We start from the raw sequence: 12,255 nt of genomic DNA on the forward strand, positions 1-12,255 counted from the left end.
CAAACTATAGCAAAACCATAAAATTTTCTATAGCTCATTTGAGTTCTTTTTTGTTATATTTTTTAAATAGTTTTAATTTTTTTTAACTATTTCTAACCCTTCATTTTTTTAAAAAAAAGCAATAACGACCGTACAAGAAAAAAATAGTACTAAAGGTTGAAATTATTTACAAAAATATTCTTTTAACCTTTGGAGAGTTTCGATATATTCTTTTAACATGTATAAAGAGGAAAAATCAAACCTTTTACGTTAGGGATAGTTGCAAATGTAGCAATTATATTCAAAATAATTAAGTATATAGCAATATTTAAAAAAAATTGCAAATATAGCAAAATCTGTCAAAATCTATCAATGATAGGAGTCTATCACTGATAGACTATATAGCAAATATTGGTCTATCACTGGTAAACCATAAGAGTCTATCAACGATAGAATTCTATCACTGATAGATTTTGCTATATTTGCAATTTTTTTAAAATATTGCTACATACTTAATAATTATTCTAGAAATTGCTACCTATTATAATTACCCTTTACGTTAAGGTTGTTAAAACAAATACTATGTTATGTTAATTGAGGTACGTTAATTTTGTTCATGGAACATGTTCATAAATTTTGCAATATATTTGAAGATGAAATAAATGTAAATCATAGTTTTTTATACATTATCATGTACCATATTATTTACGGTGTCAATTTTAAAGAAGAAATTCAAAGTTGGTAATCCAAACCAAACCCAAAAAAGAAAAAGTGGTTGTTAGTTGATTATTAAATAGAGATATAGTATGGGAAGAGAGTTGAATGATTTGGTGCTTTGCTTTTTGATACAAACACTGAAACCGCTTTACCAACTGTGACGGCCGGAATGACTGAGCGATAACCAATTTTTATGCTTCTTTTTTGGTCGCTATTTATGAATGAATCACAATCACTCTCTTCTTTGTAGAAAAGTTCAAACTTGGAACAACTCTCCCATGAAACTTATAACCTTCAACCATACCAAAAAGCATTCATTACTTTAATAAATTCCCCCACCAGCATCATCACCTCTTAGTCAACAAACTGTTTTTTTCCCAAAAGCAGAAAAAAAGAAAGAGATAAAATAAAGATAATCAAGAACAACATGTAAAAAAAATAAATAAAGAAAAAGATAGATACTGAAAAACATGACTAACCATTTTCATTTACATCATCATCCTCTGCTCTGCTTTTCCACTCCCTTCTAACCCATTTTTCCATTGCAGGATTTATTGGAATTGAGGAGTCCCACAATCTTTATGTTCTGTTCTGTTCTGTTTGTTTTTCCATCACTTTTTCAGGGCTGTTCAATTGGAGTTCTTCCATCTTCAGGTAATATTAATGTGTTTGTTTCTAAGATGATTCTTCTAGACACTTGTTTCTGTTGTCTCCATCCACCAACTGTTTGATGAAATGCCGCATTGAATAATTTTGTGGGTTCTGGGGAAGCTTGTGATCTATGTGTTGTGGAATTTGTATAATTAGTTAGACATTAACCCATTTCTCTGGAGTTCTCTCCTGTTGCATTGTTGGGTTGATTGTAATTTGTAATAGTGTCTGGATTCTCCCTAAATATTGATGGGTTCAGGGTCGTATGGCAACCCTAAAACTTGGATACCATATATGAGCAACAAAGATTGCTCTCAAGGTTTCTGCAGTGTATATTGTCCTCAATGGTGCTATATCATGTTTTCACCTCCACCACCCTTGGAGTTTCCAGATGATAATTCAGGCCCAAATTTTTCACCTCTTGTTATTGCAATTATTGGAATTCTGGCCAGTGCTCTCCTTCTTGTAACCTATTACACCATTATTTCAAAGTATTGTGGCAACACAAACCGTTTGTCTGGAACTGGAAACTATGACCCAAGTGAGGAATACGAAGATAATCACAACCCAACACTTCATGAGCCATGGCATGTTGCCACAACTGGCTTGGATGAAGCACTTATCAAGTCCATTACTGTTTGCAAGTACAAGAGAGGAGATGGGTTGGTTGAAGGCTCTGATTGCTCTGTTTGCCTTAGTGAGTTTCAAGAAGATGAAAGCCTTAGATTGTTGCCTAAATGCAGCCATGCTTTTCATCTTCAATGCATTGATACATGGCTCAAATCACACTCCAATTGTCCCTTATGTCGTGCTAATATCATCTCTATCAATGCTGGTTCTCCAGTTCAACTCCCTGCAAGCACTGCATATCCCATAACTAATGAGACCGTGCCAGAGTCTTCTCAGGATAATGACCACGAGGCTGTTTCACTAGACTCTGGACAAAGTTTTAGCAATGAGGATGCAAAGAACTCCGTTCGCGCTTTCAGCGACCTCGGAAATCTGGAGAAAAGAGATACTATCATTGAGCTTAGAGATGGAAGATTGCAGCAAATTAGAAGGTCAATTTCAATGGATCATTGCAGCCAAAACCGTCTTATTATTGCAGATGTTCTACGTCTAAATGAAGATGAATTTGGAGGTATTGATGAAGCAGGAAGTTCAGGTGATGTTGGATCATCAAAACATTCTGTAGGAGAAGACAGTAGGTCAAGTCATAGAAAAAGAATCTTGCATTGTGTGATGAGTCCTGTTTCAATGAAGAGATCATTTTCAAGTGGAAGACTTTCTCTCACCAAGCATGGGAGAGAACACAGGGGAATTGCTCCTGTCTCATATTTTACAACACAGAATCAGAATGATTTGCAGTTTTGATGAGAAAAAAAAACCACAACAGAGGATTTTACGAGATGAACATATACCATGTGAGTTCTTTAGCTGCTTTCAATGATTTCCCTTTATGGTTGGTTATTGGTTTTAGTGAAAGAAAAGATCACCCATGGCTTTTGCTTTATCATTCAACTGTCACAAATATGTCTGATGCATCAGTATGTTTCTTCTTCCATCAATTATTTGACTGCCTTTGCATTGCTTCTATGAAGATTATTACAAGATCTCTCTATTTCTCTCTCTAAACTTTCGAAGTAAATTACAACTGGCTTGAGGGATAATATTGGTAGAGAAGAAGACAGGAGAATTAATTAGAATACAGAATGATGTGTATAAAGAAACAAAAAATAAGAAAAGGATGATGATGAGAAGAAAGTAGCGATAATAAAACAAAATTGTGCATCGAATGGCACAATTTAAATAAACCCTTTTAGCTTCAGCTTTTTCTCTGTTCAATGCTAAAAAGTATATATGCATGTCATTTCTTTTTCCCAATAATTGTATCACACTGTGGCTCCATATGAGAGGGAAAGGGATTGCTCCTCTCATGATTCTCATCATCATATTCAAGATTTCTTTTAAAATGAATACACCTAGATTGTTCTCTATTTTTCTTATTACTGTGTAAGTAAGTTTTGGAAAAAGCTAAGTACTCGAATAGTTGGTGTCATGGTTGTGGTTTTCAAAATTATTATCAACTGGCGGTGATCACAAATTGATTGAAAACCGATCGGACCTACCAAAATCAGCAGAACTAACTTTGATCAGTCGGGGTTGGTTTTTAGTTGTAAAGAATAATCGGCCAGTCGGTTGGTTCACATTTTCTTTTACTAAAAACGGAGTGATACAGACCTATTGATGATAAATTAAGACAACAAAGTTATGATATGATCAATCAATCAAGGCACTTTTTTTTTTTTTTTTTTGCTAGTTCTTCCTTCCAACATAGTTCAACCAGGTAGCTATATAGCATCAATTAAAGCAGCAAAGTTATGATTATGAATGCTTTCTTTTGCTAGTAGTTTCTTGTTTTTTATTTTGATGAGCTCTCTCATCTAGCTTATTGCTTATTGTTGCACTAACGAACCCTTTGCTTTTGAATGAATTCTTTTTTGGGAGTACGAAGAGGGTATTAAAGCATGTATTAACCTAATTGAAATATTTTAGTGTACCTTTTGAACCCTATAATATTTCTTGTTTAAAAAAAGACAACAAAGTTGTGATATGATAATACTAGTACAAAACCAGCTGTGTACTACTAGAAGGTTTCTCAATTCAATAGCTTGATTAATCTCAAGTAAAAGTTATTTCTAAGTACTGGTCGTATTATTAGACATTAGAAGTGACCACTTTATAAAAAGTACATCTAGAATAGTATATGATGTACCCTAATGACTAGACGGCTTGAGTTACATTATAACCAATGTCGTGTCATTTCCAATTAAGAATAATGTCGTGCTGTTTCCAATTACAAATATTGAAATAGGAAGGACTATTTGTAGTGTTCATGTAAAACAAATGAAATAGTACATTGTTACAATTCATAGAACAATAGGGAGTGTGATTGCAAATGTTTTAAATTACCGTGTATTTTCATTTTACCAGTATTCACTTCATTGTTAAGTAAACAAATCCTTCCTTTTCAATTGCTTTATTTACTTTAGACATTGACTTTTTACCTTGAATTCCCAACAAGAAATCAACTCAATATTTGGGTTAGTGGGTCACCCAATGAAGAACATAAACAAAATTACCCAAAAAAAAAAGAAGAAGAAGAAAACCCTAAGTAAGTTGGGAGGTGAAAAGTTGTATGAAAAAGGAAGAGAGGGGAGAGGGAAATTTATGAATGCGTTGGAAGAAAGAGAGATGAAACCAAGGCCAATCCCTTTGACAACTTTATCTTATCATCTCTGTCCCTCTCTCCCTTTTCTGTGGTCTCAAGAAAAAAAGAAACTAAAGGCATACAAAGACAAAACCTTTGATAGCTACAAAACAATATCAACTTACATAAAAACACATTCATTTACAAATTGCATCAAACCAAGCCACATGCACACACTCAGAGAGAAGAGAACTTGGCATTTTAATGCTTGATTCCATATTTCAAACCTCTTAGCTTTTTTTCTTTTTCTTTCTTGAATTGCTTACATTTTAACATAAAACGGCTTCTTCCTCAATTATTCTTACCATATGATGTGCTGCTGCTGCTATGTCATCTACTGATCTAAGTTGGCATCCTTCTTCAACCTGCATATTATTATAAGTAGATTATGTAATTCCCCATTTCGTTCTAAAATGTCATAAACTCATATATATTATATATTCAAATTTCATTCTCGTCCCAAATTCCCATTTCAGGCTCCTCAATATTAAACTTTCAAACTTATTCTACTTTCTACTAACATGCCCAAAGGTACTAACCGGAACATTTTAAAAGTTGAGGGACCAAAAATTGCATGTTAAGTATGCAAGAACGTCTAAAGAGATGGATCAATATGTGCATGTACCGGGGTAGTATCTCAACTAGATTGATACACCCATAGTACATTCACGACGTCTGAGACCCACCCAAAGTTGACTTATTGCCAAGAAAAGATAAGCACATGAGATTTTGGAAAAGGTGCTAGGAGAAGAGTTAAGAAGGAAACTTGAAGGACTATAACTCTTTCTTTAGTTCCTGAACCATTAACACTGAACTTTCGATGCGTTTATTTTAAATAAATGTCGTGAGTATTTGCAAATACACTAACACATTTTGAAAAGTATCCGTTCAAATACAGAAGCGATTAAATAGATAGTATAGGTGACAAAATAATAAGCAACGGAAGTTCTATTGACATCTTAAAAGTGAACTAAGGACTATAAATTGATAATTAGAGAGGACATACCTTGAGGCTAATGGAGTAAAGAACCAATGGATGAAAATCAGTGAGATTTAGATGAAGAATAGTGAGACGAAGTGCTTGCAAACCAGCAATGAGCTTCAAGAGTTGTCTATGGCTTCTTGTTGAGAGGATTCTAAGATTTGCATGAGTTTCAATCAAAGTGACTTCAATATCAGCTGAAGAGGCTTTGGATTTTGATGTGTATTTTGTTGAATATTGGGATGAATAGTTATTTTGATCGGAATTATTCATCAATAAACTTGCAAATGAAAACAACTTATTGTTATTATCACTATTATTATCACTATTCATTTCTTGTTCTTGATGTTGATCTACTTCTTGTTGTAAGATTTGTAGCTTCTTGGCTTCTAAAGTTGACAGAAGATGCTCCAATTCCTTCACAAACTCAACGGCACCACCCACTATGGAGGCTTGGTCACCCTTCATATAATGTTAAACACACAAGACTATTATATTAAATAGTGAAATTAAAAAAAAAAACTAAAAACTCTCAATAAATCTCTTTTAAAATTAACATTTGTCGAATTTGGTTAAATATTAATCACAGCGAAGAAAGTACATTAGGTAAAAATGTAATAAAAAAAACTTATAAAAGTCAACAATGTATTAAACTAGGAAACATTAGATTTATGATTCATTAATAGGATTAGGACCAAGATGGTATTTTAAACTTTAGTTTTGGTTACTTAATTTAAGTTTAATTTTGTTTCTATCATCATTAGCTTCATATTCATATTGCATGCTATGAGGATATTATTTAAAAATGAAACCTTTTTTTAAGCCTAAAGATTAGACTGACACAATTTAAAAGAGTTTCAAAACCTATATTTTAATATTACTATTATTTAAATTTTTTTAATCCAAGAGGTTAAAATAATGATAATAAAATATAATAAGCTATGTGTAGAAAAAAAAATAGCATCTAGGCATTGGAAACTATCATGATTTTAGGACTTTTACAAACTCTGATTCCTATGGAATCTGTCAATTCCAAGCACCCTATTTTTCTTCTCTTAATATATCTTTTGGCCTTTTGTTTTTATATTAACCAAGATGATTATTGTTTAATTAAATGCTTTGCTATTAATTATATATATATATAGTACCCTTAATTAAGTTCTTTGTAAGGCCATGCAATAATGAATGGGGTTAGAAGGAGAGGTCAATTTTTTTTGCAATAATTAAGATTGTTTTTTGGTTTTATATTTGATAATAGTGATGGGTTCTAGGCTACTTTCAAAAGGGTATGAAAAAAATCAAACCTTTCACGAAAATGAATAATTCAACTTTAAAATAAATCACAATAATTGAATTCTATTTTTAGGATAAATAAATGGGGATTAATAACGAAAATATGAACAAAATAAGTAGTTTTGTTTTTCCCTCCCTCAAAATGTTAGAATGGTTATGAATTTAATGATAACATAATGATGAAATTTAATTCAAACCTCATGCATTAGTTAACAAAGAGTACACTTATATATTTAAAAATTAAATTAAAAAAAAAATTGAAAGAGACAAAAATGATAGAAAGAAAACAAACCCTTTGAACATAGGATTCGGGCATGAGTGAACGTAAAACCGAAAGATGTTCATTCATTTGTTTACGGCGGTTCCTTTCAACAGCAATGTGTGTCATTCTTTGTGTTTCAGCTTCCTCTTTGTTCTTACAAACCTTTGCTTTTCTCTTTCTTTTCTTCTTCCCGTGTTGCGTGGTCGTCGTCGTCGTCGTCGTCGACAATGGCACCACCACTCGGTTGCTAATCTCTACCTCACTGGGGCAGCGTTTTCGCGAATTTGGTTTCGAGCACTTGTCGTCGGATAGGAAAGTGTTCTCCGACGACTCATGGCCGTGAGGGACGAAGTTGTTCGGCGTTGCGGAGATCGTGTCGTAGATGATGAAGTTGAACAAGTCATTGGAAGAAAGAGCATCAAGACTCATTTTTTTTTTTCTTCTTCTTTTAAGCCTTATTGAGGAGATCTTAGGCTTTGGTTTTTGTAATGCAGAGAAGAGGATGAATGAGAAGAAGATTGAAAGAAAATGTAAAATTGTGAAAAGGGTAATGTAAAAGGAAAGAGGTATATAGAAGGTTGCACGTGAGAGGGGCAGAATTGGATTGATCTATTATCTATATTTATCCCAATTTTCTTTTCTTTTTGTTTATATTTTTTGATGTAAAAGAAAAACTATTTTACTTTGATATATAGTATATTTTTCTTTTTAGTCATTGATATGATCATAGAAAGTGCCAAAACATTGGGGCAGTTTGGACAGAAGAGAGAGATAGAAATGTGTTGAGGGGACCAAATGATCCATATAGAAATAAGTATAGGGACAACTTAGCAAAAGTTGTGTTTTAGATGCTCTCAACTTCATTACCAAATTCTTAATATTTTGCATCCATAACTTATTTCTTTCTCCTTGGAGATTTAAATTTTCATACCCTTATTTGTTTTTACTTAATAGTGAATAGTGGAAGACACGATTATATGGGTGTGTTCTTTTTCGTTCCTTCGTTTTGAATCAGTGATATTTGTGTCGTTGTTGGAAAGTCTTGAATTTGTTTTGTGGTGCTACGAACGACCTAGTAAGGAGTTTTGCTGACCCCAGGGTTTAGAAAAATGCAATTTCGTAATTTAGTATATCTAGTTATTTACGATTTAGACTCTAGGATTTAGAGGAAGTGCAATATATAAATTCTCTTAACCTAATGGTTCCATATTGTATTCTGAAACTTTTTCTCTAATAATATTTTGTTCTCACATCGATCTGTCCATGGACATAGCTAACACACTATTAGTAAACCATGTATATTAATTGTGTGTCAATCTTTACGATTTTCATATTGCTTATTTGTGGATTTTGTAATAGTCGTATCTATTGAGTTATACATGAATTGATCGAGAGATGAGTTGCGAGTAGGTGTCGAGTATTTTGTTTAGACGATTTTAAAAAAATTCTAGTCATATACAAATTATTAAAGGTTAAACATAAAATTTAGACTCTAAAGTTTTATAAAAGTATTGATTTGACCTTTATACTTTCAAATTTGTCATAGTCAAGTATTCTTGAAATCTAGTATATAATTATTTAGTCTCTATAACAACGTAATGTATATGGTCCTTATCATGAAATTTTTTATTGAACTTAATTATCAATTTTGAGTTATACAACATAGTGGTAATTTATAAACAAATTTAACTATCAATCAATTTATTAATCCTAATGATATTTTTAGGATAGAAAACTATATAACTTTATACAAATGTATCTAAATTGAAACTTCTTAAAATTTAGGAACTAAAAATACTCATTTGTTAAAAATCAAGTAGGCAAAGCACCACTTTTATTCATTAGGATTTCAAAATCAAAATCAAAATTTTAAATTTTGAAAAAAAATAAATATAATATACATAGTTTGCAATATTTTCTTTAAGAAAAAGAATTCACCATGAAATCAAAATGTGGACAAGACAAGCACAAATTTCAAAACTAAAACGTTAAAATGTGGACAAGATCTTTGTTTCCTAACTAATTTATTTTCAAAAAATAACCCTATTTTCTTCCCATTTCTTACAATAATTTATCTTCTTTTTTTTTTCATTTCAATAGTTAAATAATTGTTAGCCAAATTCCAAAAAAAAAAAAAAAAAAAAAAGTTCTTAAAAGCTACTTTGTTTAGTATTCAAAATTTTGGTTTGGTTTATTAAACCATTACTAAAAGTAGATTATAAAGAAAGAAATTAGAACTAACATCTAAATTGCTATCAAACAAAACAATAAATAAAACCTAATTTTATGTTTCTATTTTTTTTTTTATTTTTTATGAAAAAGAGAGAGAGAGAGAGAGAGAAAGGGATTTGGAATATATAGAGAGATGGTATGATGATATTATGTGTATATTCATTAAATGATGAGCAGAGAGAATGAGAATAAAAAATAAAAATAGATTTGGATGAATTGATATTAGGGTTTTTGATAAAGAAAAGAAAAGGGAAGAAGAAAAGTGGTCCAATGGTGTCAGCCCTAATCCCATGTGACCACTGACCATCACCTCCTTAGCTTCCAAAACAAAATTACAATCTTTCTTTCACACCTTCACACCTTCACCCTTCACCCTTCACCTCTCACTCACTCCCCATTTTCATTTTCCATTCTTTTCTTATCTTTTCTCTTCTTTTCTTTTTTTTATTATTATTATTTAATATTGTGGGCCTTACTTACTTTCACTTCTTTCATTTTAAAATAAAATAAAATAAAATTTCATATTTTTATATGGAAATACAAAATTAAAAACCACACAAGACACATCAAACCAATGAGCTGTGATTTTGTAATATAGTGTGTACATATTTTTATATATATATATTGAGGGCAAAAATTGGGTAATTTGAAATAATAATAATAATAATAATAATAAGAGGTTGACAAGTGTTGGGAATTCCAAATATTGCATGTTATTGGAATTGGGACCATCAGCTTCCATTCTCTTATGTTTCTCTCTTATTGCATTTCCCTTAGTTTTGATGAAGAAATTAATTAAAGGTTCATATGTGTATTTCAATTTCAAATTAGAGGTTTAATTTAGTATTAATATGTGGACCCATCCATCTTCGATATGGCTTCAAGATATATAGACTAACTTTAGTCTAAATTAGATATCCACGAAGCTTAATGTCATATAATTCGATGAAAACTTAGGTTTAATCGAAAAAATTAGAGCTCTAAAGAGAGTGTAGAAAGAATTATTCATGCATCAAAAGAATTTCTAAACTCTTGATGAACATTCAAACACTATTTTGTTTTTAAGATACGAGAGCATTATTCTTTCAATACTCCAATTTTAAAAAAAAATTCCTAAACTCTCGATGGTTACACTAGAGGATAAAGCGTCGGTTAGACATCTCTATACTAGGAAATTACAAAAAATACAAGAATTTTAGTAGAAAACGTCAAATTAAGAGAAAAACTCCATTACATGAAAAATTGCTATAGTAACAAATATACTATATTTGAAGGAAAAAAAAAAGTATCTCGTATGAACAACGTGAATTATAGTTAGTTGAGCGAAACATATATGAATTTGGGGGCATGGAATTGTGACTTTATATCTTGCCTTTTTATTTGGTTTTGATATTGATATTGATTTGTGATCACTCAATAGCTAAGACCAAATGAATATTGGACTTAGGGTTTAATTATATAATGGGCCTTTACCATCCTTCATTTCACTTCATATATATATATATATATATATATATATATATATATATATATATCTCATAGCCTTCAACTTCTTGTTGCTTTGTTGCTCTTTCAATCTCCATTCATCATCATATATTTTCTTAATTTAGAGACAAAATGGTATGAAAACAAACAGTACACTTTCAACTATCATCCTTATCCTCAAATTTGGACTTTACATACCAACTCATGAAACTATATCTTATATACATTTGCTCCATCCAACAATATTATTCAATCAATAATATTATATTGAATAGATACATAATTGGTTGTTTTTTTTAATATATATATATATAAAGAAGAAAAAGTTTAATCTTAAAAAAGAAACTTAAGGCTACAAAAAATTTAAAAATTAAATTGCCCCTTTTTTAAAATTCCAACGTAATCGACATAAATTTATTTGGAAATTTAAATATACGTGGAAGCAAAAATTGGAGAATTTAGAGAAGAATTATTGGAAAAGAGTACGTAACATTTAGTATAATATTTAGATTTGGGAAAGATTTCATGATTTGGAAAGACCCAAATAATCAATGATTTAAAGGTAAGATGAAAAAAATTAAATTTTTATTCAAATCTATCTCACGGACAAGAAAGATCAAGAAGATCTACTATTTCAAAGAAATTTCTAAAACTATGTCAAACGTGAAAGATGAAAATATTTTAGATCATTCGTGACAATTTATCCTCTTATTTTTCGATAAGCTTTAGTCATGTCTACAAAAAGATATCTCATCGCCATATAAAAGGAAGTCTCCATTTTGATGATCCGCAAAACGTTGGTGGCGATCAAGGTCTTACTTTGAGCATTGTATATTTGAAAATATTTTTTTATTTATATCACTTCTTTTAGAGATGATATCGCGTTGGTTATAATGAACAATTGTGTTGGGTGGATAGGATATATATAGTCTCTACAACAATGAAATTGGATTCATATATATATATATATATATATATATACCTAAAACTTAATCCATGTGCATATGCAATCTTTGAGTGATGAATGAAGGCATTAGTCATGTGTTTTGGTATCCCTCCCTACAAATTGCTTTGTATTCTCCCTCTTTAAGAAAGTTTTGTTTTCTTTACAAAAAATCAATTTAACCTAACTTCGTATTCTTATATCAATATAGACAGTAACTTTTTCATTTTATATTTATTTGGACTTCAAACTCAATAGAAACTCACAACGTATTTAATAAAAACGCTATATTACAATAATTATTTCTTTTAACTTTGTTATTTGTTTCAAAAATATGTATAATTGAAAGTGGGATCGGACTCATGGTTACTAATATGCTTCGATGTCTAATTGACCTAAACTCTCCTTGACTTAAACAAGTAGTTAAGTTCAATAATATT

At 30.8% G+C, this 12,255-nt stretch overlaps 2 protein-coding genes across 2 annotated transcripts; one reads left to right on the top strand and one right to left on the bottom strand.

Moving 5' to 3' along the window:
* Positions 1 to 778: 778 nt before the first annotated feature.
* Positions 779 to 2,947, top strand: LOC103503554 (E3 ubiquitin-protein ligase Os04g0590900-like). The gene has a single exon (XM_017047997.2). It carries the CDS (start codon positions 1,597 to 1,599, stop codon positions 2,719 to 2,721), a length of 1,125 nt encoding a protein of 374 aa, XP_016903486.2. The 5' UTR covers positions 779 to 1,596; the 3' UTR covers positions 2,722 to 2,947.
* A 1,743-nt stretch (positions 2,948 to 4,690) lies between these two features.
* Positions 4,691 to 7,744, bottom strand: LOC103503552 (transcription factor bHLH71). The gene is made up of 3 exons (XM_008467762.3): positions 7,186 to 7,744; positions 5,625 to 6,062; positions 4,691 to 4,983 (listed from the first exon to the last, which is right to left on the bottom strand). Exons 1-3 carry the CDS (start codon positions 7,582 to 7,584, stop codon positions 4,888 to 4,890), a joined length of 933 nt encoding a protein of 310 aa, XP_008465984.2. The 5' UTR covers positions 7,585 to 7,744; the 3' UTR covers positions 4,691 to 4,887.
* Between the last annotated feature and the right edge of the window lie 4,511 nt (positions 7,745 to 12,255).

Source organism: Cucumis melo, chromosome 4 (genome assembly GCF_025177605.1).
Source record: "Cucumis melo cultivar AY chromosome 4, USDA_Cmelo_AY_1.0, whole genome shotgun sequence".
Classification (NCBI taxonomy): Eukaryota; Viridiplantae; Streptophyta; class Magnoliopsida; order Cucurbitales; family Cucurbitaceae; genus Cucumis; species Cucumis melo.